The sequence below is a fragment of the Poecilia mexicana genome, unplaced genomic scaffold (assembly GCF_051168715.1).
Source record: "Poecilia mexicana isolate PSO_F unplaced genomic scaffold, ASM5116871v1 scaffold_11, whole genome shotgun sequence".
Classification (NCBI taxonomy): domain Eukaryota; kingdom Metazoa; phylum Chordata; class Actinopteri; order Cyprinodontiformes; family Poeciliidae; genus Poecilia; species Poecilia mexicana.
In genome coordinates this window covers 27,387,716-27,414,684 of record NW_028263380.1, presented here as the reverse complement: position 1 = coordinate 27,414,684, position 26,969 = coordinate 27,387,716, and the positions used below count along the sequence as shown (strand labels likewise).

The following is a 26,969-nucleotide window of genomic DNA, read 5'->3' as shown; positions in this document are numbered from 1 at the left end:
GGCCATGGCGGGCCCCTGGGGCCGGGCCCGCCTCCTGTAGAACTGCTGGATGGTTTTGGGTTCGGGGATGTGGTACGGCAGGCCGAGGCTGGACTCTGTGGAGACGGAGAACAGGGTGAGTCTTCAGGACGTCGCTGCCATTCACTGCTGATGGCGGCGGCTCTGATGGCGGCGGCGAACCTCGGACCAGACGCTGCGACTCGCTGTGCAGCTGCTTCATGGCCTCCCTGCTGGCGCGAGCCGCTCTCCTCTCCTGCAGACGGAACAAGAACAACGTTTCAGCGCTCGGCTCAGCTTCCTGAAGTGTTGCTGCGCTGTAGCGTCACGGACCGCGCGGCGGGGCTTCTCTGGAGCCTCTTCATCCTCCTCCTCTTCCTCCTGCAGTCAGAGCGAAGCCTCAGTCAGAGGAACCAGAAACAAAATGCAGCAGCTGGAGGAGCAGAGCTCCGGCTTCTACCTCCTGGTTTCTCATCTTCATCCTGACTGCAGCTCTGATGGCGTCCAGAGACTCTTCCTCTTCCTCCTCCTCCTCCTCCTCGTCGTCGTCAGCCAGGCCGGTGTCGAACAGGTCCGGGTCTCCCAGAGGACAGCCGCTGTCGTTCAGAACCACAGGAAGCGCTCCATCCTGAAGAGACCAGATTAAAATGATTCTTTCCATCTGAACGCTGGAACCTGTTCAGGATGAAGACTCACCTCCTCTTCCTCACAGAACCGCTCCGCTTTCTTCTTCTTCAGTTTCTCCATCACTTTGCTGCGTTGTTTCTTCTTCTCATGATTTCTCTGACTCTTCTCCCTCTTCTTCACATCCTCCTCTTCCTCGCCATCATCAGGAGCCTGGCTGATCGTCCTGCTGCTCCGCCTCCCCTCCTCAGGCTCCGCCTCCTCGCCGCTGGAGGCAGGCGACCTCTGACCCCCAACCACAGCCACGCTCTTCTCTGCTGCCACCTCCTCTTCCTCGCTGTCTATGATGGCGTTTCGCCGATGCTTCCTGTGAGCTGCGACGTCTTCATCGTCTGAATCTGAAAAACAGACTGGGCCGTTCAGAACCAGACCCTTTACTAAAAGAACACAGAGCAGTAATGAAGCCAAAACTACACAAAAATATAAACATTTCAGATTAAAAAAACCTTCATCTGTAAACCTGTTCTACCAGAACTCCATTACTTTCAGTTTCTGTACCTGGAACGGCGTTTCTTGTGTCAGCCGTCGTCATGGTAACCGCCGGTGAACCCATCCCGCTGTCGGAGTCGCTGTCCGGTGTCGTCTGGGCCGCGGCTGGCGGCGCTTCGGCCTGAAAACAACGAGACGGCTTCACTAGAGAGGAGAAGCAGAACAGAAAACCTTCCACAAGCCACAGGTACCATTTACAGCAAGGGTGCTCAAAGTGGGGCTCGGGGGCCATTAATGGTCCCTGGACTGATTTACTGCGGCGCCCCCAAACACAATTCAAGAATAAAATACAACAAAACTAGGACTAAAATCTAAATTTACTTACAAAAATGTTGGATGCAACACAAAGTGATAGTCTGGTTTCCTCTGTCGTCATGGTAACCAGGATCACATCTACTCATCAACTTATAGGCAGAAACTTTATTAATCCCTTTGGGAATTTACCGTCTAAATTACACCTTTGTGCTCCAGAATCTGATTTTCACTGCTGGGTTAGAAGTTGGCTGAATGCAGGAAGTGTTTCTGATATAGATCCTGATTTATTGCTGAGAATTGATGAAATATTTGATCAGTTTTCTTCAATTGAATCCAAAAATAAACAATCTGGATGCATTTCATTTAATAAAGAAAAAACATTTCAAGTTTTGGATCTTTGATCCCGTTCTAAAAAAATATATAAATGAATAAAAAAATCACTAAAAAAAAATCAGTTCACGCTTAGTTTATTGTTGAGAGGGTTTAAAAAATGTTTTAAAAATAATATTTAATGTATCAAAACTTTAATTTTCCACTTTGGTCAAAACTTGTTTGGTTCACTTTAAGTAAATGGTCTGTTTTATGAAGATCACCAGTGAATCTTCTGTTTTTATTTATGGTTTATGATTAAAATAAAGTGCTCCCAGGTGAGTTTGTGTGTTCAGTTTGCCTTTAGCCTGGATGTGGGATGTGACCTGAATGACCTCACAGAAAACAAAGCTGCATCCATCCAGAACCAGAGGGAGGCCATTTTACAGCTCAGACCAGCCGGATGGAAACCCAGAGTACCAGCTGGGTAGCCCGGGTTCGGTTCTGTAAGGCGGGTTTCTGTTTAAATCCAGGCCGAGCTGCAGCTGTGGCGCCTGGAAGCAAACAATGAAGCATCATGGCTTCATTCCTCCTAAACTTTACTCCTGGAAACGGCCTCAAACTGAACACACTGCGGTCCATCTCCTGCTCTCCGACCCCAGGTTGCTGAACCATGAGGTGTTAGCAGTGGATAGACAAGTTAAAGTCCATTTTAACCTGAACCTTAATGGACAAAACACAGGCCTCAGTCCAGCCCTTCCTATACCACAGGCTAACCTAGCTCCCAAGCTAAGCGGGTAGCTCTCTGCTCATTTTAACATCACAGTTCAGAACCTAAAAACACACAAATATAGCCGGAACCAAGAGTTAGAACCACAGAAACCCGGTAGGCCCACTTATAAACCCGGTTCTTTACCTGCTGCTGGGACACAACCAGGCTCATCCCCGTTCGGACGGCTCCTCCGGATTAAATCCCGCTCAGTCGAACCGACGCTGAAAGTACCGCTTCTGTGACACCACCGAGTAAAGAACTTGTTTTGATCTTTAGGTCCACATTCAGGCCCAAATTACCCGGTTCCCCGCACACAGCTCCCCTTCCTCCCGCCTGACCCGCTCACACGTAGTGCAGTTTGAGCTTTGGCGCGTCGTGACAGCTGGAGCTCCGCTTCTATCAGAGAGCTGCCAATCAACCGCTACTCCCCCAGCCATTGGTCCGTTCTGGACTTTTGGATCCGCCCACCGTGACGACACAACCCAGGGAGGGAACAAAAACAGCAGCAGCAGCGCAAAAACCGTAAGAAAGAAATATTATTTCCTTAATTTAATAATATTTTAAAACTATTTTACCATCATTTATTTTATGTCTATTTATGCTAATTTAATGTTATTAGTGTTGCAATCGCATTTATGTGTTATAGCTTCGTTAAATGCATAATTATTGGTATATTGGTACAGTTACTATGAAAGTTTTACTATGTTACTATGACAGCTTTAAAGCAGTCATTTTAATAACCAGCTGACCAGCATTATTTTTTAAGATGAGAAACTTTTAGTCATTATGAAAACTGAGTTGAAAAGAGACGCTTGCAGCTGAAGATATGTGAGAGAATAAACTAAGTGATAACTGGAGCAAACATCAATGTCATAGATGTACTTATTGGTATGACGGTGGGACTTGTGATTTGACTTCAACAGCGTAACCAAATGGTTAAATTCTAGTTTGATGCGTTTGATATATATATATATATATATATATATATATATATATATATATATATATATATATATATATATATATATATATATATATATATATATATATATATATATATATATATATATATATATATATATATATATATATATATATATATATATAATGGGAATACCACAAGCAAATGGCAACCTCGATGAGGTCACAAGGAAAGGAGCCACAGCCAAATACCTCCAACGAATAAGGCAAGTCCTGAGAAGCCAGCTCAATGGCAAGAACAAGATCCGTGCAATAAACAGCTATGCCTTGCCAGTAATCAGATACCCTGCCTGAATAATTAGCTGGCCAATGGAAGAGATGAAGGCCACGGACGTTAAGACTCGGAAGCTACTAACCATGCATGGAGGGTTCCACCCCAAATCCAGCACCCTGAGACTGTACACAAGCCGTAAGGAAGGAGGCAGAGGACTAGTGAGTGTGAGAGCCACTGTCCAGGATGAAACATCCAAGATCCATAAATACATCAAGGACAAAGCCTCAATGGACGATGTGCTCAGCGAATGTCTCAAACAATGGGGAACAGAGGACGAGGTGCTGGAGGAACCATCATGGGAAGACAAGCCCCTACATGGGATGTACCACCGACAAATAACTGAAGTGGCTGATATCAGGAAATCCTACCAATGGCTGGAGAAAGCTGGACTCAAGGACAGCACAGAGGCCCTCATCCTGGCTGCACAGGAACAGGCCCTAAACACCAGAGCAATAAAGGCTCAGATCTACCACACCAGACAAGACCCAAAGTGTAGGTTGTGCAAGGAGGCCTCTGAGACAGTCCAGCACATAACAGCAGGGTGCAAGATGCTGGCAGGGAAAGCGTACATGGAACGACATAACCAAGTGGCGGGCATAGTGTACAGGAACATCTGTGCAGAATATGGACTGGAAGCCCCGAGGTCAAAGTGGGGAACACCCCCAAAGGTGGTGGAGAATGACCGAGCTAAGATCCTGTGGGACTTCCAGATCCAGACAGACAAGATGGTAATGGAGAACCAACCGGACATTGTGGTGGTGGATAAAGAACAGAGGAAAGCCGTTGTGGTGGATGTAGCAATACCAAGTGACCACAACATCAGGAAAAAGGAGAAACTGGAGAAATACCAGGGCCTCAGAGAGGAACTGGAGAAGGCCTGGAAGGTGAAGACCACAGTGGTGCCTGTGGTCATCGGGGCCCTCGGGGCAGTCACCCCCAAACTGGAGCAGTGGCTCAAACAGATCCCAGGAACAACATCAGACATCTCAGTCCAGAAATGTGCAGTTCTAGGCACAGCCAAGATACTGGAGGAGAACCTGAAGCTCCCAGGCCTCTGGTAGAGGACCCGAGCTCAGAGGATGAAAGAGAGACCACCCACGGAGGGTGAGAAGGGAATTTATATATATATATATATATATATATATATATATATATATATTTTTTTTTTTTTTTTTTTTGTTGTTGTTTTTTTTGTTTTTTTTTTGTTTTGTTTTGTTTATTGTTTTAAACTAAAGTTCATATTTCACAAACTTGTGATACAAGAATCAGACTGATAAATTGATCATTGATAGGTTAGTAAAGGAAATTGAAGATTATATTTGGCTTTAATTTAAAATTTTAATCTTAGTTACAATTTTTAATTATTTTATGTAAAACTTGAGTGTTTGACATTGAATTCTTAAGCAAAAACGTAAAGGTTGCTATTATCTATTAGCTTTTCTTTTGATAAGATGTAAAGTTATTTAGTTAAATAACTAAGTACTTCTATATTTAATGTCAAATTAATTATTTAAATACTGAGTGTCTGCATTTTGACATATGGTTTCTTTCTTAATTTTTAATGGTGTTTGGGAAGCCACGTTTTGGTACATTACAGCCACCTACTGGAATAGATTGAGGACGCTAAACAGATTTATAAACTAAACTAAACTAAACTAATCTGGGAGTGACTGGGAGTCATTGCGCGTATATAAAACCCTGTAAATTCTAGACTAACAGGTAACCAATTAATGCACAAAATCCGCGTAGGACAGCGAAAGTCCTAGCGCAAAATTTTCGCGAAACAGGCGGACGGAGCCTGGTGTTGCAAGGCTGGAGGCCTTGTCCTGTTAGGCTGTGATTTTATCTTTTCTTTTTATCTTTTTATTACTTTCTTTTTCTTTCTCACTGTTTAAAATTATGTAAAGCACTTTGAAATGCCTTGCTGCTGAAATGTGCTATACAAATAAAATTTGATTGATTGATTGATTAATCTAAACTAAACTAAAAAGTAAATACAATAAAAATAAAATAAAAAACAATCACTGAAGAACTTCTGAAGAGAAATCTTCAGAAGTTCGTTTACATGCTGTCTTTTATCATCAAGTGGTGTTTTTAAAAGTGCGCTACACCCTCTTTGCGCATGCGTACAATCGGCTGTGGGACTGCTAAGGGCACATGCGCAGCTCAAAATCCCCAGCAGTACCAACGGTGAGTCCGTCAGCAGCAGCCAGCAGAGCGTCCATCTCCAGTTTCCTTTAATCAGACACCAACAGCTTCGACATACCGCCCCCAATTTCAGCCTCGGTACGGAGCCGCCAGGCCGGGACAGAGACGGAGAGAGAGGCCTCGGCCATGGAAGCGCTCGGACCAGGTAAGACTCGTCCCACACCGCGGAGCAGCGGGCGGAGTGCGGGAGGCGTGTGTGGAGGCGGCGCGCTTCACTGGGGGCCGAGGCTGTCGTGAGGCCTCCACGGAGATCCCACCGAGGCCCGGACCGTGGTCCCCGAGAGTGTTGGTGTGAGGTGGGGGGTGTATTTCTACCTGTGTGGGGCGTCTGAGTGTATTTAGAGTGGGTCTCTGCTGGTATTGTGTGTCGGAGGGGATTTAACTGGGACCTTCCTTCCTTCCTTCCTTCCTCCTTCACGCTGTGTTTACGCTGCTGTTTATTCTGCCTCGCAGCTTCACGCTCATTCTTTTCCTCTCAAAATGTCGTCGAAATCCGCCTGAAAACCCAGAAATCTCCTCACCGCCGTAAGCGGCTGCCTGCCTGGAGCCGAGCTCTCAGCGATGGGCGGAAAAACAAAATGAAAGCTGCTTTAAAAACACAACGCGTTTCGGTGGTTGAGCGAGCCAGCGTGCGGGGTTCTTCGGGCTCGTTGTTTTCGGTTTTTCTGCGGGGCTGTCATCGGTTCACGCGCTTCTCCTTGAGCCGCAGCCACGCGCTCAGCGGCGGTGGACGGATGGCGCTTTTATTGATCCCATCTGCGGCCAGCTCCATCATATTCATCTCCTCTTATATGATAACAAAGACACAGCCTGCCGAGAACACGGCCCGGACACGCACTTTCTGCGCCCAGATGCGGTGATTGTGCTTGGAAATCCATTTCATGACCGACCAAATGTGATCACATTTATCAGCCTGGGAGATAAATGAAGAATCTGGTGTTTTTAGTGGCTTTATGTGCTGCTGGTGGGCAGCAGCGCTGCGCAACCATCCACAGGTGTGTTGTATGGAAAACCAGAACTGCCAAAAATTCAGATTCACATCATTAAATAAACATAGGTGATTAATACATCTTAATATCTTAAGTTGAATTAAAATTATTTCACTTTTTTTTGTTTACCTTGCTGCTATATCTGATTATTCAGAAGAGAATATTTATATCCTATTATGGTACAGACTGATGAAGTTTCTCAGACTGACAGTTTTCTTTCCCTACAAGTTAAAATGACTCAATATCTGCTTGATGAACTAATTTAAAGCACCAAATATTTTTTTCCATTGATGTCAAACAGGAAAAACCATTTAAACATATCAAATAATTTAATTTGTAACATCATTTTTGTTTTAGTTTTAAAAAGTAATTTTAACAAGCCGCAGGTACCGTTTACAGCAAGGGTGTTCAAAGTGGGGCGTGGGGGCCATTAACGGCCCCTAGACTGATTTAATGCGGCCCCCCAAACACAATTCAAGAATAAAATACAGAGGTTTAACTAAAGCTGTATTGCCATGATGTGGTCTGTAAATTATATTTATGGAGTGTTTTTGTGGAAATCCAGATTAGAAATGCAGAGACGGCTGTCCAGTGTTCGGTGAGGTGTTGACTGAACAGGTAAATGTCCGGGGTTAAACCCGATCTCTGCCTGCAGACTCAACAGATCGTTTGAAAAGAGGAAGTTTGGGGGTGTTGTTTCAGCTAATTCTGGGTCTTTTTCTGCAGAACAGAGGAGGCCGAGTGCTGGAATGACTCACAGAAAGCTCAGCAACAAGTGAAATGAGGACATTTGTTTCTAGTTTATGGAAAACCAGATTGATAATTATTTAAATTAAAGGGATATATTATATTAAGAGCTGCAGGTTGTTAGAGCATCTTGTCTGGTGATAATAATGCTAAATATTGCTATGATGACATTTTCCTTCTCACCTGTGTTTCCATCACTGTGTGACCTTTAACCTTTTGGGTAATGTCATGTCCTGCAGCTCATCGGTCCAACTGACTAAATATTACGTTGGCATTAAAAATGCAGTTGATTTAATCAGAATTGTATGAATATTTAAATCGGTGGTGTCCAAACTTTTAGTCCCCTGGTCCAAAACTGACTAATTTAAACTAACAGACCACAAAAAACATTAAACTAGAGATGAAAAATTAGTTTGATTTTTTTGTTGTTGTTGTTTTACCAATAATAAACATTTTTATGAACTCTAAAGATGCAAAACACAAAAAAGAAAAGCAGACATTTTCCATCTTTTTGTGGTCATCATCAGCTGTTTTCGTTTTTGTTGGCCAAATTTTTACTGTTCTTGACTTCTGGTTGAAGGGCCGATTAAATTCATTTAAGGGCCACATGTTGAACACCCTGATCTAAATAATACACATTTGTGTCTAAATTATTGTTGAAAATGTGAAATGAGAATTTGTGTTTTACCTGGACTTTCTGGCTGCTCCGTGTTGTTCTCTGTGTTGGACTGTTTCTGCTGTGAACCGGTGAATCGGTGGAGTCATGGAGGTCTGGTGGAAACGGACAGAAATGATTCACTGCAGGAAACAAACAGGAACCGGGTTCAGACTCCACTAGGATCAAGTTCAGCTTCATCTGCTGCATTTCCAACACACTGAATGCCAGTTTATAGCAACATAATTAATCATCTGTGGTCTAGTTAAAGTAAAAGTTTTGGTTTTAAAAGTTTTTTTTTTCTAAGCTGTTCATCTAGTTCCTGCAGGAAAGTTAAATTAAAGCATGTTTGGTTTTGTTTTCAGGATAAACGAATCTTCCATCATTAGTGTAAGAACCAGTTTGTTTGTTTTTAGATGAGCTGTGAGTTTTTATCGTTTCATAACCAGCCACTTCTCAGCGTTGTTGTCTGAATCTGAGTTTGCTTAATGTCTGAAATAAAATCAGAAGCAGGAATTCCAGCATCTCCAGTCACCGAAAGCATCAGGAAGCAGAACTGTAATCTGAGTTTAGACAATAAATATCAATAATCTATTAATTACTGCATTTACTATGTACAAAACTCCTGCCTCAATTAAAATCCAGTTGGGCTGAAACAGTGGGATTAGTGGTGATTAATCAATTTCTGATTTAATCGTCAACTAATTTAGTAATCTATAAATTAACTGGAGTATAGAGACTCTAAGAATGAGCTATAAGAACATCCAGAACAGAAATTAACCCAAAACTGCACAAAATATATAAAGGTTTAGCATTTAAGATAAAAACCTTCTTGGTCTGTAAATCTCTAGTGGCAGTTTTAACTTCACCTGGTTAACATTCTGCAGATAAATCTCCTATCAATCACCTTTTTTTTCTCCCTAATAAATTATTAATCTGTTAATCAATAAATGAATCCCAGATCAGCTGTACTCTGCATTGATGTTGAGTCCAGCAGAAAGCCCTGAGCTTTTCACACGTTGATTCATCCAGAAAGGCAACACTAAAAAATGTTGTTTCCTTCTAGGTAAGGAAATGCAACAACTTATTTAAAAAATCAATAGATTTGTTTGCATTTTTATCTATTTTATAAAATAAGATTAAGTTGTTACATTAAAAATCTGCAAAATGTTCCAGTTTTGTTTTAATTCAGTTAATCTTCAGAGTTATTGATTACTGAAACTATCAATAGCTGCAGCCGTAAAATCCTGCAGAATCTTACTGAAATAGTTTAAGTCCAACTGACCTTCAGCCTGCAGGCAGGAAGTTACATCACAATGAAAGAGGACTGGAGGGGAAAACCTGCAGGGAGGGAAGGCAGATTGTTCTGGGCTTTGATTAGTTTCACCAACAGAAGAAACGAGGAGTAGATGTGAAGATCTGCAGGATCAGTCCAGGTTTCTGCAGATGTTCAGTCTGATTGCCACTGGGGATCTGAGCCGGCGGCCTCTGGTTGCCATGGGCAGCCGGGCGTTAGGCAGTTGGGCCCCTCCGCGGTCCGGCCCCTCTGTGGTCAGCCCCTCCATGGTCCAGTATACTCGATATATCGCGATATTTTAAATTTACGGTAGTTAAAATGACTATATCGCAACTGTCGAGTATAAATTGTCATTCAAATAATAAACTTTCGCCGTCAAATTCACTGCGAGTTTGGTTTACCCGACAGCCTATGAATGCACCACTAGTCCCTCGCCCCTCCCAACCTGAACATTTTCTACCAATCACACTGCGGAGAAAACCAACATGGTGACAGCAAGAGTTTGAGGCGATGAATGAGACGGAAACTGAAGAGGAGTCAGATGAACTAGTCTAGTTCCGAACAGAATCAGCGCTGGATCAATAACTTGGCAGTAGTTTGGATTTTATATGGAGGATGTCGAACAAAATGAGGTAATTTGCGAAACATGTTATAAAACTATTGCGACAAAAGGCTGAACCACAGATTTAATTCACCACCTAATCAGGCTATTCTTTTACATGCCGTTCATAGCCGGTAGAACTTAAAGTGAAACCTGGAGACTTGGTAGGATCCACTTAGTGCTATGCAATGGGAAAAATAGCCACGCTAACACAGCGGTGGTAGATTAGCCACCGCAGCTATTAGCCATGCTAACACAGCGGTGGTAGATTAGCCACCGCTGCTATTAGCCATGCTAACACAGCGGTGGTAGATTAGCCACCGCTGCTATTAGCCACGCTAACACAGCGGTGGTAGATTAGCCACCGCTGCTATTAGCCATGCTAACACAGCGGTGGTAGATTAGCCACCGCTGCTATTAGCCATGCTAACACAGCGGTGGTAGATTAGCCACCGCAGCTATTAGCCACGCTAACACAGCGGTGGTAGATTAGCCACCGCAGCTATTAGCCATGCTAACACAGCGGTGGTAGATTAGCCACCGCAGCTATTAGCCATGCTAACACAGCGGTGGTAGATTAGCCACCGCTGCTATTAGCCATGCTAACACAGCGGTGGTAGATTAGCCACCGCAGCTATTAGCCACGCTAACACAGCGGTGGTAGATTAGCCACCGCTGCTATTAGCCATGCTAACACAGCGGTGGTAGATTAGCCACCGCAGCTATTAGCCATGCTAACACAGCGGTGACTGATTAGCTAGTTTACTAATGATCTGTCAGTTAGTGTGTAGGCCGCCCTTTTTATTTTTAAGCTGAACCAAAACACACCTTATTCCACAGCACATCTGTTTAAGTTTGTCAAAGTCAAGCATAACTGACCTACTTCCCTCTCCCTCACTATTTTTTCTAACTTATTTCTCACCTTGTTATCTAGTCATAGTGTAGATCAGGGGTGGCCAAGTCCAGTCCTCAAGAGCCACCATCCTGCAACTTTCAGATGCATCCCTGCTTCAACACACCTGAATCAAATGAATGGCTCGTTATCAGGCCTTTGTAGAGCTGATCCCGGTCTGTTGGAGTAAGGATACTTCTAAAACTTGCAGGATGGTGGCTCTCGAGGACTGGACTTGGCCACCCCTGGTGTAGATAGTTCACAGAAAAACACTGCATTCCTTTTTATATGAGCTTATATTCAAGTCTAGCAGAGAAATGGAGGCGGGAACCTGCGTGGGTGACATCCTGGTACAAGGAGTCCAGTTTAAAATAACCTTGGAGCTCATGTAAGGATATCGTGATATATATCATGTATCGTGATATAGCAAAAAATATATCAGGATATTAGATATTCCTCATATCCCCCAACACTAGTTGGAAGTACCCAACTCTTAAGATGTCACACTAACAGAGTTCACCAACAGGATGGTTAGGACGCTAACTGGGCAGTTAAGATGCTAATGGGGCAGTTAGGACATGTGGGTCACTGGGCCTCCATTCAGCTCAGGGATTGAGTTGTCCCCAACGATGCCAGGTTTGCTTGGGTCATCTGTCCTGAGGACGAGATGAGGCCCTGGTTGCTTCTCCCACTCTTCTCTTAAGGCTCGCCTTCCCTGTCCAAAGTTTGGACTTGATGTCCTCCAATGACTGTCCCTCTTGTTCCAGGGACGTTTGCGTGTTTGTGGATCCATCCGAGTCTGGACCGGTTGGATTAGCTGATCTGATGGAGAGGTTCTGGTTCCCCTGAACACACCGCCTGGATGTCGGGCTGTGTTTTCTAACACCGACGTGTTCACACCTTCTGCAGCCTCCGGCGGGGCGTTGCTGTCGGTGACGAGGTTCTGCAGCCTCCGGCGGGGCGTTGCCGTCGGTGACGAGGTTCTGCAGCCTCCGGCGGGGCGTTGCCGTCGGTGACGAGGTTCTGCAGCCTCCGGCGGGGTGTTGCCGTCGGTAACCCGGCCAGTTGGATGGAGTGGTCTGAATCATCAGACGTTTTGGGTCATGACAGAACCCATCGGCTGGCGTCATCTCTGAGGTTGGAGTGCAGACGGGTCGGTCCAGAGGAGGGGGTGATGGGGATCGGCGACGGCGTGGGGGGGGGGGGCAGCGGCGTGTTCTCAGAGCGGCGGCGAGGCTCCTGATTGTCTGTGCTCTCGCGCTTCACTGACTAACTGGAGCGTCATGTTTGGGTTCAGGACCCCCGTGTTCCCCTGGCCTCCATCGCTCCGCTCCTCGTAGCCGGCAGCCTTTCTGGGTCGTTTCTGCTAATCAGGAGGTCCGGTTGATGTAACGGAGCGGTGTTGGTTCTGAACCTGGACCGTCCTTCAGATCTGCTCTTCAGCCACTAAATTCACTAAAATGTTTGAAATCCACCAGATCTTAGTATTATTGCTCAGTGTAGCCATGATGGGAAGCTGCACCCCCCCATGTGAACACGGGGTGTAAAGTTCAGGGGTGTACTTTCTTTCCAGAGCAGCCATGCCAACGGTAATCACTCCATCTGGCCGTCTGATGGGGCCCGCTTTGTTCCCCATGGGGGCTAAGGGGGATGTGTCTGGGTGGAGCTGGGGAGGCGGCGCATAACTGGAGGTCGTTGTTTCTCCGCCCTCTCCTTGACCTCTGGAGGTCAGAGGTCAGAGCTGACTGTCTTTCTTCTTCTTCTGGGGTTCTGAAGCTCAGTTTCAGTTCTGTTTGGGTCGCCGAAAAGTTCAGGGGTCGCTGGAAAAGCCAGAACTCTTTCCAATCTGTATTTTTCTACAGTTTACATTAAAATAATTATAAAAATATCCACTTTAGCTCCAATCTGACCAGACAGGCTGAGCTTCAGAGCGATTCAGCTGCTGAGAGCGACTCTGACGTTTCCATGTGAATTTAGATTAAACTTTTAAAATGTCACAAAGAAGAAAAAATAAAATTTGAGTTAGTCGTGTTTCCTTCTCCTAGTGTGGAGAGAATCAACCAGGCAGCGCAGAACATGATGTTATCAGATGACGCTACGCATGGCTGTAATAAACAGGAAGTGGAGGTTGCTAACTAGCATGGAGCAGAGACGGCCCTCGGTTTGGTTCCCCTGGTCAGGCTCCGGCCCAGCAGTGGGTGGGATCGTTCACTACATCAGAATTTATCCAGTAAATCTGTTTCCTTCGCTCCTTTAGCATTAACTCTTTGTCCTGAAAACCAAAATCCGCCTCCAGCAAACATAGAAACAGTTTTGTGAAATTGAGAAAGTTATTTTGATGTTTCTATAAATATTTTTATAATGCATTACTTCAAACTGTGAATAAAGAAGTGTCTACTTCTGGGGGTTGTCACTGGTTCTTCTGGACTGGATTCATGATGATGAAACTAAAATGAATAAATTTCCTCTCAGCACCGACATGTTTGTCTTATTTCCATTTTGATCATTGTTGGAACTTAACGTCTCTCCATTCTGCTTATTGTACTGCGTTGTCTATTTCATTATTGATTATTGATGTGGCGTTTATCCGTAAGCTGGTTTTATCTAGAGAAACTTTAAAGAGGAAGTAAAACGGAGCAGAGCCTGCTGCTGGCAGGGCTCTGTCTGTTTCTGTAACTGTAGATGTTGTTGTGTCGTTGGAAACCGTCTGACCTCCTGACCTCCTGTCCCCCCAGGCCCGCCTGCCCCCACCTCTCTCTTCCAGCCTCCACGGCGTCCCGGCCTTGGCACGGTGGGGAAACCCATCCGGCTCCTCGCCAACCACTTCCAGGTTCAGATACCCAAGATTGACGTCTACCACTATGACATCGAGATCAAGCCGGAGAAACGCCCCCGGCGGGTCAACAGGTGGGTGACGGCCCGGCCCGGCCCGGCCCGGCCCGGCCCGGCTCTGTGGTGATGTTCTGTCCGTCTTGCAGGGAGGTGGTGGACACCATGGTGCGGCACTTTAAGATGCAGATCTTTGGGGACCGGCAGCCGGGCTACGACGGGAAGAGGAACATGTACACGGCTCATCCGCTGCCGATCGGCAGAGACAGGGTGGGTGTCTGACCTTTGAACCCTCTACCTCTCGACGGCACTGGCGTGTTGACGGTTCTTGTCCGCCCCTAGGTGGACCTGGAGGTGACCCTGCCGGGCGAGGGGAAGGACCAGACCTTCAAGGTGTCCCTGCAGTGGGTGTCAGTAGTGAGCCTGCAGATGCTGCTGGAGGCGCTGTCGGGTCACCTGAACGAGGTTCCCGAGGACTCGGTCCAGGCGCTGGACGTCATCACACGGCACCTGCCCTCCATGAGGTAACCGGGCCCTGCAGGCCCACACAGAACCACGTGGTACCGTGACTAATAAAACCTGCATCTACCCAGAAATATTTTAGTTCTGAGAGCAGCTTCTATCTGGATCCCTCAAGCATTCAGATGATGATTGAAAAATCCTTCAATCTCCATGGTAACCATTCAGCTGCTAAACGTCTGGATTGGCTTAGCCCCGCCTTCAAGGCGTAGCTCCTCCCCCCCAGCTCCTTCAGACTAGCCAGCAGAAATTAGCAAACAGCTGCTGAGCTCATTACAGGAGCTGCTGCTCAGAGCAACACTGGTAAAAACATTAACTTAAAGGGTTAACAGAGGAGCCATGATGGGACGACTTCCTGGAGGCGGAGCTTCAGGAAGAGCAGGAGTTCTTAAAGAGACAGAGGCCCAATTTCAAGGAGTTGGATCAAATGTCTTATAGGTCATATTTAATACACAGCATTTTTATCACAAATTAAGGTAACATAGTTTGGATTGTCTTATAAAAGTATACTGTTTATAAGTGAGTGGGTGAATGTTGTTATTCCTGGAGGTGACGGGGTGAATGTCTCCTCCAGGTACACCCCGGTGGGGCGCTCCTTCTTCTCTCCTCCAGAGGGATACTACCACCCTCTGGGCGGAGGCCGGGAGGTTTGGTTCGGCTTCCATCAGTCCGTCCGGCCGGCCATGTGGAACATGATGCTCAACATCGACGGTAAGAAGCTAATCCTTCCCCAGAACCCGGATCAGATCTAACAGAACCTCCAGAACCAGACCGATCTCTGATGATGGAGACTCAACGTCTGCTGAGAAACACAAAGAAAATGTATTTACCCACAATGATGAAGTTAGAAATGTTTTTCTGCTCAACTATGAGACATCTGTGTTTTTGGTTGCTGTGCAGCTAGAACATGTTTAATTTTATTTTTATTTCATTCCTTTCTCCATAAACTATATACAGAGCCATTCAATAAATTAGAATATTACTGAAAAGTAAATTTATTCATGACCTTTATCACACAGTGAAACGCATCAAATATTAATTACTATTTAATTAATAGTTTGAAAGCCTTATGGGTGATGGAAACATGACATTTAAAATTACAATATTACATCCGATCAATTAGAAAACATTTTAAAAACAAGGAATTGCATGTTTATGACCTGGTTAAAGATTAGAACAGATTTCTAAAAAATGTTCATCTTTAATACTAAATATTTATATTTTGTACAGTTTTGGCTTCATTAATCCTTTCAGCAAATTACCTTCGTTTTAGATTTTATATACTTCAGTTAACGATTAGTCAATCATTCCGGTTATTTCTGTAATGATTAATAGGACCGTGGTTCTGGTTCCGGTCCTCTAATGTCTCCTCTTCGCTCCTCAGTGTCGGCTACGGCTTTCTACCGCGCTCAGCCCGTCATCGAGTTCATGTGCGAAGTGCTGGACATCCAGAACATCAACGAACAGACCAAACCGCTGACGGACTCACAGAGGGTCAAGTTCACCAAGGAGATCAGAGGTACACACACACACACACACACACGCACACACACACACACACACACAGAGATAGAGAGAGAGAGCGAGACACACACACCTTATCAGACCCCCAGACAGAGATTTGGTTCATGGAGCCACAGGTGTGTGTTAGCACAACGCCAGAGCGGAATGACACCAGCAAAGCGCGTTGGTGTTGGCGTGTTAGCTGTTGGCGTGTTAGCTCCATGGTCTCTCTCTGCTCTGGCAGGTCTGAAGGTGGAAGTGACGCACTGCGGCCAGATGAAGAGGAAGTACCGTGTGTGCAACGTGACGCGCCGACCCGCCAGTCACCAAACGTAAGCTTCGCCTCCTCCTTCTTCGTCGTCCTCCTCTCCCTCCCAGCCGCTCACCGCGGCGCCGCTGTTCCTCTGCAGGTTCCCGCTGCAGCTGGAGAACGGCCAGGCCATGGAGTGCACAGTGGCCCAGTACTTCAAGCAGAAGTACAGCCTGCAGCTCAAGTATCCTCACTTACCCTGCCTGCAAGTCGGGCAGGAGCAGAAGCACACCTACCTTCCTCTGGAGGTGAGAACCCGCCTGCTTCCTCTCTGACTCCTCTTTACGAATCCACAGACAGTATATGGAAAAACATTTTACTTGGCATAAATTCTGCCTCATGCCTTCTAATTTTTGTTCACAATAAGCCTTTAGGTGGAAAATTTTATCAGGTGACTTTATTATTCTGATCTTAATTTACTATAAATTAAAATCCCTTCTTTGGATAAGAAAATATGTACGGTAATATTTTCATATTAATCCCACTGGCGCCCCCTGGTGGCCCTGCTTTGAGAAACACTGATATAGAATATTCACTGAACTTCAGTCCAGAACCGCACAGCATTCTGGGAGATGTAGGCAGAGGAAAGCTTTTGCTGCTCAACCTCTCATGGCTAGCTAAGCTAGCTGGGGGCCATCAACTAACTCACTCATTCTTCGGTTGCCTAGCAACAACCTGCTGCGTAAGTTGCGCAGCAACAGTTTCAGGTTTCTCAACCAGCAGTGTGGCAGTATTTCAGATATTTAAAACAAAATGAATCATTATTGATATTGACGCTGATGATGTGATCCGTTTGCTGCTGGGTTTTACTTCTTGTCCTCTTGCAGGTCTGCAACATCGTGGCCGGCCAGCGCTGCATCAAGAAGCTCACCGACAACCAGACGTCCACCATGATCAAAGCCACGGCGCGCTCCGCCCCCGACCGGCAGGAGGAGATCAGCCGCCTGGTCAGGCCGACCGCAAAAATAATAATGATGTTCTGCAGCTGCTGTGGGCGGGGCTTAACGCTCCTCCTCTTCCTCAGGTCAAAAGCAACAGCATGGTCGGGGGCCCGGACCCCTACCTGAAGGAGTTCGGCATCGTTGTGCACAACGACATGACGGAGGTGACGGGGCGTGTCCTCCCAGCGCCCATGCTGCAGTATGGGGGCCGGGTGAGTACAGACACAGGGCGGGACTGTGGCAGGGTGAGTACTGGGCTGGGGAGCACCGGGTGGGGGGGGGCGCGCCGCGGGGGGGATCCAAGGTTTCAGGGCCGAGAGGAGCCAGATCAGATTTAAACTGAACTGAAGAGGCGCCTTGAGTCTGAAACCTGGAGCCTTGCCCGAGTTCCTGTACGGAGGGAACCTCAGCAGCTTCTCTCACCGCCTGGAGCAGGGTCGCACCGATACGCCGACCGGCCGATGGGAGATCGGCAACAACAGATACTCATATGAGAAACCGATCTTCGGTCAGGAAATCCACCACCGATACCAGTCACCCAACTGTTACCAACTTTATAACCATACTTAACAATTTTTTAGACCAAAAATCAGAATCAGCAGGTCAGTCTTTTTAAAGATCGGCCAGAAAACTTGAAATCGGTGCAGCCTTGATCTGGTTCCTGCTGTAATTTTGTTTCATTTACTGTTTAAAATACTGAAAAATGAACCGTTTTTGTCTAAAACATCATCTTTAAATGGAAGGAAGTGAAATAAACACTTTTAGGAACTTTTATTCCTGTTATGAAGAATTTTATAAAAGTTTATAACCTCTGTGAGAAAAGATCAGGATCAACGAGGAGAACCCCCTGTTTTCAGGTCATCAGGAGCATCAGCAGCGACATTTCCATCAAAACGTTACGCAAATTTTTAACACGTAACAAAAAGGTAACTGAAAACGCAAATTTATCATCTTTCCATCTTCTGGTTTGAGTCGACCAGGCAACAGAGAGCATGATTTTGTCAGATGTTGACACTATGCATGACTGTAATAAACAGGAAGTAGAGGATGCTTTGAACCAGAGAGAGTCCTCCCCTCCTGGTGGTTTGGACTAGAGTTTGGCGCCTCTGGTGAGGCACAGATCCAGCTGATGGGAGCGTTTGCTACGTCAAAACTTGTACAGCAAATCTTGAAAATGAGATCTGGCTCTCAATGGAGTTTTACTGGTTAAATAAAGGAAAACAACTGCTTTCCATCTCCCATTGGGAACACCAAATGCAATACTTCAAAATGTGCATAAAGGTTTATGGAAATACAGTTGTAGACACGTCAAAGATTGAGTTGCTGTTCAAAACTAATGATTCTTCACAGTAGGAAGTTTGTTACCTAATACCCCAAAGTTTTGGTGTTAAAATCCAGGTTAGTCGATCCAAATGATGCAAATCCAAATGCTCTAAAGAGTTCCTCTCCTAATGACCAAATTCAGGTATCAACCAACAGCAGCGCTAAGCTGATGTTTCTGCGTTTAAACCTCTTCAGTCTGTTTGACTGAAGAAAGAAGCTGAAAGTAGATCTTCAGCAGGTTTACTCCCCGGCTACCACAGACGCTGCAGATAGAAACTGGTTCTGCTGGTGAAAATCGATGCACCTTAATGCATTTATCTCCATTTTAAGCTACTGATGTCTCCCCCTGGTGGACAGAATATGGGTTCATTCATAACAGAAGAAAGACGTGATGAGCTGCTGAGATTCCCTCTCTGAACTTCAAACCAGCTGCTTATAGACCAATCACAGATCAGAATGTTTTCCCATGCACTGATCAACAACCAATCACAAATGAGAGTTTTGTAGCTGGTTTGGGTTCATTGATTGTGTGAAAGGAGAGTGGATGGATGTGCTTCTAACAGGAAGATAATCCGACTCCCAGCAGGAGGATGATAATCCCACCAGACTGCTGTTTTCCAGATAAATAAAACCAGACGTTTTCTGTGATTCTCACAGAGAAAAATATTTCAAATTAATAATAATCTGCTGCCCTCCTGATCCGAATGACTTCATGATCCAGACTCCCTGAGTTTCCTGGTTCCGGTCCTGCTGGTATAGAGTCGGGTCATCTTCCAGTGAACTGCTTTAGAATGGAAGCTTTTCCCAACACAAGTCCTGAATAAATTTAACTCATGTGACCAATTCCAGATGTTGGCTGATTGGAGTACCCTATGACTGGTTGGGACTCTGAAGGGAGAAGCTTCAGTATGTTTCCTGTTGAACATCATCTCCCAAGATGATGATGATTCTCTGTAAAATTTCTGATGCTGTAAAGTGACGCAGGAGCTGCTCAGCTTGGTTCTGATCTTGGAGGATGAATAAAGCTCTGAATAAACTGTAAACATTTTGAATTGAAGTTTTGTCCATATTTTCATGATGTCAGACCCTCTGATAAGGAAGCTGGAAAATCTGAGCTCCTCTCCTCCAAGCCACCTGCCTGATGCTGAAACGTCTCCTGCTGAAGTCTGTGTTCAGTTCTGTGGGTTTGTTTCTAGTTGCAGTGTTTGTATCAGCCCATCCAAACGGGGGGTTGACTAAGAGTGTAGGGACTCTCTCCGCAGAATAAGACCGTGGCCACGCCCAACCAGGGGGTGTGGGATATGAGAGGGAAGCAGTTCTACGCCGGCATAGAGATCAAGGTGTGGGCCGTGGCCTGTTTTGCCCCCCAGAAACAATGTCGGGAGGACCTGCTCAAGTGAGTTGCTGTCTCAACGTCCTGTCAGATTTTAATGCTTGCTGTCGGATTTTGATGCTTGCTGTCAGATTTAGAGCAGATTCATTCTAACTCATGACTATGCTGTGATCTTCATATCTATTATATAATCTTTCTGGGTGGATGTTTACAGTGTTTGAACCTTCACCCCAGTTTCAGGACTTCTGCAGCCCCTAACTTTAGTTAGATACAAAGTAGATGTTGTCTACTTTGTGTTTGTCGTTTTACAACAAATCCATCAGAATTGGGGCCTGATTCTGTAAAAGTTTTAGGTCGACGATTCTTTTCCAGAACAAACCTATAACTTTTTGCAGGAGCTTCACCGACCAGCTGAGGAAGATCTCCAAAGATGCTGGGATGCCAATCCAGGGCCAGCCGTGCTTCTGTAAATACGCCCAGGGAGCCGACAGCGTAGAGCCCATGTTCAAACACCTCAAGATGTCCTACGTAGGTCTGCAGCTGATCGTTGTCATCCTGCCTGGAAAAACGCCCGTCTATGGTAGGAGCTCCGTTCTTTCCTGCTGAAGACGTGTGGTAACGCGGTGCGGGGTTTTAACAGTGATGTGGTTTGCAGCTGAGGTAAAGCGGGTGGGAGACACGCTGCTGGGCATGGCCACGCAGTGCGTCCAGGTGAAGAACGTGGTGAAGACGTCGCCCCAGACTCTGTCCAACCTCTGCCTGAAGATCAACGCCAAACTGGGAGGCATCAACAACGTCCTGGTTCCTCATCAGAGGTCAGTGAATCGTCCTCAGGCTATGGCGCAGTATTGGTGCCAAAATTAGGACTGTCGCGCACGCAGTGGTAGCTACTTCCTTGTAGCTGGAGGCTATATCTAATGGGAGATGTTAAGGAGAGTTCTAGCTGGCGTTGGCATTGGAGAGGTTGGTTACTGGCATGCCTCAGGAGTTTCCCCCATTGGATTGCCTACTTCCTCTGCAGGCCATTAGCATGGATAGACTGGCATTATCTTTTGATGGGCTAACAACTAGTATGCCTACTCCGATCACCCACGACTCGTACTTTCTTCTTTAAAGGGAATTATATCAAGAAAACTGGTTGACATACAATACCTGAGTGCCTTAAATTACATGCATTGATGTCGTCTTTTAATAGTTTACCGTAATCTTCAGCTCTGAATTATACAGGATGTTTATGCTTGGTGTCACATTAGATTACAGTAAACCAGGGGTCCCCAAACTACGGCCCGCGGGCCGGATCCGGCCCGCCACATCGTTTGGTCCGGCCCCCTGAACAATGCCGGATCCGGCCCGCCTCCTCATACCAGAGAGCAGTCAGTGTTCTTTTTTCGTATATTGTATTTTCCGGTTTATATGTGGATTTTTCTTCAACCACCAGGGGGCTCTTGAGCAGATGTGAAACTAACTTTCCCTCAATGGAATATATACTAGTCAGTACCAGTCACCGTTTCACTCACGTTTTTTTCCATTTGCATTCTGGGTAGAAATCTATCTAAAAGCGCGACCAGAGAAAGGAACAGCTATGTGGCCCTCGCAGGAAAAAGTTTGGGGACCCCTGCAGTAAACTGTCAAAAGAATTCATGTCAGTGCATCTAATGCATGGCGCTTACAGATATTGTGTGTCAACCAGTTTTCTTTATAAATTTGCCAACTCTTCTCCTTGTTTATAAATTTGCTCTTATTTGCCAGCGCTGGCCGCTCTGTTGCCTCCAACGGTTGCTCTGTTAGCATTGCCGGCCTGCCAACAATCAGATTAGTAGCTGGCTTTGGAATGAATGTAGCCTTGTGCTACAAGGAAGTAGCCACTGCTAAGGGCGCAATAGTCTTAATTTTGGGGCTAATACAGCGCCATATAAGAGAACCTGGAGGGATGATAACTTCAGCTGATCTGTCCTTCATGCTGCTCCTCGTCCAGGCCCTCCGTGTTCCAGCAGCCCGTCATCTTCCTTGGCGCAGACGTCACTCATCCTCCAGCGGGCGATGGGAAGAAGCCGTCCATCGCAGCGGTGGTGGGAAGCATGGATGGTCACCCCAGCCGATACTGTGCAACGGTTCGAGTCCAGACGTCCCGACAGGACATGTCCCAGGTAGTTCAAACCCTGTCCAGTCCCAGAATCCCTGTCTGGGTCGTTGCTAAGAGCCAAGCTTCCTCTGCAGGAGCAACTCTTCAGTCAGGAAGTGATCCAAGATCTGACCAACATGGTGCGGGAGCTGCTCATCCAATTCTACAAGTCGACCCGCTTCAAGCCCACACGGATCATTTACTACCGCGGTGGCGTGTCCGAGGGCCAGATGAAGCAGGTGGGGGTGGAGTCTGGTCCAAAGAGCCTGGCGACTCGTGTGGCAGGAAGTGATTCGGCTGGTTTGTGTTCCAGGTGGCGTGGCCGGAGCTGATTGCCATTAGGAAGGCGTGCATCAGTCTGGAGGAGGACTACAGGCCCGGAATCACCTACATCGTGGTCCAGAAGCGCCACCACACCCGCCTGTTCTGCTCTGACAAAGCCGAGCGGGTCGGTGGGACTCTGTCTTCTGTCCCCGTCTGTCCTCCGGTCTGTCTGAGTCTCAATGCGGTGTGATTGGTCCACAGGTTGGGAAGAGTGGGAATGTTCCGGCTGGGACCACGGTGGACAGCACCATCACACACCCGTCTGAGTTCGACTTCTACCTGTGCAGCCACGCTGGAATTCAGGTGGGACCTCAGACTTCCTCACATGGATGACGAGATGAGCTGCAGGTGTTTGACCTCCCTTCACCCCCCAGGGAACCAGCCGTCCCTCCCACTACCATGTCCTGTGGGATGACAACTGCTTCACAGCCGATGAACTGCAGCTCCTCACCTACCAGCTGTGCCACACCTACGTCCGCTGCACGCGCTCCGTCTCCATCCCGGCCCCGGCCTACTACGCCCGGCTGGTGGCGTTCCGCGCTCGCTACCACCTGGTGGACAAAGACCACGACAGGTGAGGCGGGCCTGGTACCTGAGGTTCTACTGAGCATCATCCTCAGAGGATTGCTTTCAAAATAAAAGCTGAATATTAGGAATGCGACTAAACACAAGAGCAGTGGTTTTCACTCTTAAGACGTTGGCTGCACTAACCCTAAAATCTAATCATACGCATTATATCTGTAGATGCTAAAGCATTACAACACAGTATTTAATAGAAGCTAATGCTAAAGCCCTATGCTAACATGGTATTTAATAGAAGCTAATGCTAAAGCCCTATGCTAACATGGTATTTAATACAAGCTAATGCTAAAGCCCTATGCTAACATGGTATTTAATACAAGCTAATGCTAAAGCCCTATGCTAACATGGTATTTAATAGAAGCTAATGCTAAAGCCCTATGCTAACATGGTATTTAATACAAGCTAATGCTAAAGCCCTATGCTAACATGGTATTTAATAGAAGCTAATGCTAAAGCCCTATGCTAACATGGTATTTAATAGAAGCTAATGCTAAAGCCCCATCCTAACATGGTATTTAATAGAAGCTAATGCTAAAGCCCTATGCTAACATGGCATTTAATAGAAGCTAATGCAAAAGCCCTATGCTAACATGGTATTTAATAGAAGCTAATGCTAAAGCCCCATCCTAACATGGTATTTAATAGAAGCTAATGCTAAAGCCCTATGCTAACATGGTATTTAATAGAAGCTAATGCTAAAGCCCCATCCTAACATGGTATTTAATAGAAGCTAATGCTAAAACACTATGCTAACATGGTATTTAATAGAAGCTAATGCAAAAGCCCTATGCTAACATGGTATTTAATAGAAGCTAATGCTAAAGCCCTATGCTAATATGGTATTTAATAGAAGCTAATGCTAAAGCCCTATCCTAACATGGTATTTAATAGAAGCTAATGCTAAAGCATATGCTAACATGAAAGCTAATGCTAATGTGCTCCACCAACAATAATTTGTGGAAGTTTATGCTAAAATAAATGAGTGATTTTGAATTCATCTGGGAAAAAAACACGAAATGACCAATCCATGAAAGTTTGTTTGAAACGGGACTGTGCAAAAGTTTAAGGGGTGTTAATAGTTTTGCTGATCTTTCAGAAGGAGCACCTGTGCTGATGACCTCACTTCCTGTGTATTTCCTGCTGACCTGAGCTCTTCCTGTCATTGCAGCGCTGAGGGCAGCCACGTGTCGGGTCAGAGTAACGGTCGGGACCCGCAGGCGCTGGCCAAGGCCGTCCAGATCCACTACGACACCCAGCACACCATGTACTTCGCCTGAGCTGAGCGTCTTCCTGTGGATCTTCTCCTCTTCCTCGTCTCTCTGTCCTCGTCTCTCTTCTTCATCACTCTGTTTTTATTTTCTGACTCTGCACCAAAGCGGCTCGGCTGCCGGTCAAACGCAGCTCCGCGGGGCGCTTTCTGACCGGCGTTTTCCCGCCCGGGCCGCCGTTTCTCAACCAGCAACCTAGCACTGCGGGCCCCCAGGGGCCCCGCTGCACAACCGAAAAAACAAAAACAAACCCCACACACACAAACGACCAGTCGAGCCATTGTTTTGAGTTTGTTTTTGTTTTTTCTTCTATGAATGTCTGCACTCGTGGCGTGTTTGTAAGAAACTCGGAGCCGCGGAGCGCCGCCTGGGCGCGTCCTCGGCTCTCCCAGCTAAGCAGGACTCTGATCTACTTTACCTCAAAGCCCCTCGGGGCCAAATCTGTCACAAGGTCTGGGGTTCGTCGGGTGGTGGGAGGGAGGCGCAGGGGCTCGACCTTTTAAGAATGAAATATTATATATTATATTTTTCCTTTTTATGAGTGCGTGTTGAAACTTTTTCTCCTTTTCAGTCTTTTACAAGCGAGGTGACCTGTGTGTCCATGCTTCCCCTCATCTGTGTGTGTGTGTGTGTGTGTGTGTGTGTCGGTGCTGTATGAGTGTGTGTTTGATGGCAGGCCACTGAACTGTAAAGGGAAACTAGGAGAGAACTGCTGTAAATGCCTCAGATGACTCGTTTTTATATTCACACATACAGGACATATAAGCATATATTTACACCTGCAGAGCAGCGCCTCCTGGAGGCAGCGGAGGGAATCTGTGGGGGTGTAGCAGGGGGGTGGGAGCTGAAGGTGGCGCTGCCGGCCGGGTTTGTTGGCGGCTTCCTCATTGCACTGACCCGAGGCCGCTCTATCAGTCTCTTTATGCATTTCTACATCCAACGAAGCAGATTTGTAAAGTTTAATATAAAGCGTTTGGTGGTTGTTGTTTAGAGCTCGTAGTTTACCCTCGATGTCGTCGTCGTTGTTGTTTATTGTTGTCGATGTTACTGTTGTGATGAACTTTTACGGTGGACGGCCGGCGGCGGGTTTAATCTTTATTTGTAGCATTCTGGTTCACGCTGAGGAGGAGGAGGCTGGATTCATGCTTCCTCCCATGTGATTGGTTCAGTGTAGCAGCTTCCGATCGGATCGATGGAGACAATCAGGAGGGATCTGAAACGATTTCACCGGAGCAAACTCACCGCAAAGTCTGGGCGGTGTTGGCTTTGCGTTTTTATTTTTAAACACTGGACTAAACGAGCACTGCGTTGATGACAGTGGAGCCCCCTGGTGGTGTGAGGCAGGAGTGGCCGGCGTGCACGCCTCATTCAGGTGGGGGCGCTCAGTGGAAACCCTTTTGTAATAAACCGCCCGTAAAGCTGCAGGTTTACTATGAATGAGTTTGAGCACCTTCCTGTTGGCGGCGTGCACACTGGCGCGGTGGGGCGCGGCGGCGGGGGGCGGGGCTTATGATCACTCCCAGAGCAATATGAACCTCGATCAAAAGAAGCGATAATGAATCTCCTCTTCTGTAACTGATTATTATTTTCTGAAGCTTGGTTTGTTTTCTTTGCTCGTGTCAATCAGTGGGGACGTGCATTCAGTGGCGTCAGCAGGCGATTGCCGGCTTCCGCGCGTTTAGTATTGGCGTTTGCGTTCGGCCGGCAACGTTGACGCCTGTTCGTTGGCGTCGGCCTGCGTTTGGTGGCGTTGACGTCGTCGTAGTTTAGACCGTTTCCTTTATCTCGTTGTAGATTTGCTCGCCTGCATGCTGGAGTTTCGTCCTTTTAAAAACTATTAAAACCTTTTTCAATCATATTTATTATAAGAAAAGATCTAAAGTTTGGGGTAAATGTTTTTAGCCTAGCAATATTGTCCCGTCTCGCTGTTCCTGAGGCTCCTCTGTGGATCACGGGGCGGCGGAGGGCGCCGGCTCTTTGCGTCGTGTTCAGATCCAAACGAGGTACTTTGATCAAACGTGGACCCGTTAAAGAGCCGGCCCGCTCCTCCGGGCCGGGTCAGCCGGGGAACAGGGACCTCCTGTTGCCATGGCGACTCTAACTCCCTCCTCTTTGCGGTCCTGAGGCGCCGGCACAGCGCCAGGTCCGGTTTTTAACCTTTTTAAAGAGGCTTCCTGGTTCTGTGGCCCGTTTTAACAGGAGAGCATGAATTATTTTCAATTCCTCTCACTTTGATATCTGTTTATATCTCGATGGATTTGTAATTTTCTGTATTGTGCATTTCATTTTGTTTTTACCTCTTTGGTTCCTGTTGGGGGTTGTTAAACTTCTGAGTGAAAGGTTCTGTTGGACTGTTCTGTTTGGACCGTAGAGCAGAAGGCCATTCACTTGTTATAATTATTATTAATATTATGTGACATGTTAATTTTTTTAGCCTGCAGGGAAAATCTTGTGTTCATGTGCAAAGTAATAAATTGGTATTTTAAGCCCATAAAGTTGCTGTGTACTTATTTCACCTGATGTAATTTCAGCCACCAGATGGCGCTGCTTCTCTTTTACTGCTTCTCAGGTTCGGATGATAAACATGTTTCTAGATTTATTATTTTCTAACTAATAAAAAGTTAAATGTTTATACAATTTAAATTATAATAAAAGAATAGTTATATTTTGGGGTCAATCAAAAAGGAAATAGTCATTTTCTTCAACTCTCCAGCTCCCCCTGGCGGATCTTCAGGTGTTTCTGGTCAGTTCCGGTTCCGGTTCTC

The 26,969-nt window shown here is 46.2% G+C and overlaps 2 protein-coding genes and 1 long non-coding RNA gene across 8 annotated transcripts in view; 2 read left to right on the top strand and 1 right to left on the bottom strand.

Annotated features, from left to right (window-relative positions):
• Positions 1–2,947, bottom strand: part of clspn (claspin) — a 15,524-nt gene extending 12,577 nt beyond the window's left edge. The window contains exons 1-7 of one of the 3 annotated variants that reach the window (XM_088010555.1): positions 2,651–2,947; positions 1,180–1,291; positions 694–1,058; positions 458–625; positions 331–378; positions 181–253; positions 1–95 (exon numbers count right to left, since the gene is read on the bottom strand). The exon at positions 1–95 is cut by the window's left edge and continues 8 nt beyond it. In XM_088010555.1, the coding sequence (XP_087866681.1) occupies positions 1–95; positions 181–253; positions 331–378; positions 458–625; positions 694–1,058; positions 1,180–1,291; positions 2,651–2,677 (888 nt within the window). In that variant the 5' untranslated portion in view covers positions 2,678–2,947. The remainder of the gene's footprint in view (positions 96–180; positions 254–330; positions 379–457; positions 626–693; positions 1,059–1,179; positions 1,292–2,650) is intronic. The other 2 variants (XM_014973100.2, XM_014973101.2) reach the window with 2 other exon arrangements.
• A 2,975-nt stretch (positions 2,948–5,922) lies between these two features.
• ago4 (argonaute RISC component 4) lies at positions 5,923–26,699 on the top strand. Of its 4 annotated transcripts, none has more exons than XM_014973090.2 (19): positions 5,923–6,114; positions 13,886–14,057; positions 14,129–14,249; positions 14,322–14,503; positions 15,073–15,209; positions 15,883–16,017; positions 16,246–16,333; positions 16,412–16,559; positions 17,139–17,258; positions 17,336–17,464; positions 19,838–19,971; positions 20,304–20,488; positions 20,564–20,723; positions 21,884–22,055; positions 22,126–22,269; positions 22,344–22,478; positions 22,556–22,657; positions 22,729–22,928; positions 24,105–26,699. In XM_014973090.2, exons 1-19 carry the CDS (start codon positions 6,096–6,098, stop codon positions 24,211–24,213), a joined length of 2,592 nt encoding a protein of 863 aa, XP_014828576.1. In that variant the 5' UTR covers positions 5,923–6,095; the 3' UTR covers positions 24,214–26,699. The 4 variants fall into 4 exon arrangements, with proteins under 4 accessions (XP_014828576.1, XP_014828575.1, XP_014828574.1 ...); XM_014973089.2 differs by having other exon boundaries at positions 19,823–19,971; XM_014973088.2 differs by having other exon boundaries at positions 17,336–17,497.
• On the top strand, positions 6,121–9,682 carry LOC148156615 (uncharacterized). The gene is made up of 2 exons (XR_015764696.1): positions 6,121–7,576; positions 7,685–9,682. It is a non-coding gene; the product is annotated as an uncharacterized LOC148156615 (long non-coding RNA).
• Positions 26,700–26,969: the final 270 nt, after the last annotated feature.

Coding starts and splice junctions, on each gene's coding strand:
- ago4 (XM_014973087.2), top strand. Junction 16,018..16,245: donor GTTCACCAAGGAGATCAGAG/GTACACACACAC, acceptor CTGCTCTGGCAG/GTCTGAAGGTGGAAGTGACG. Junction 19,972..20,303: donor TGTCGGGAGGACCTGCTCAA/GTGAGTTGCTGT, acceptor AACTTTTTGCAG/GAGCTTCACCGACCAGCTGA.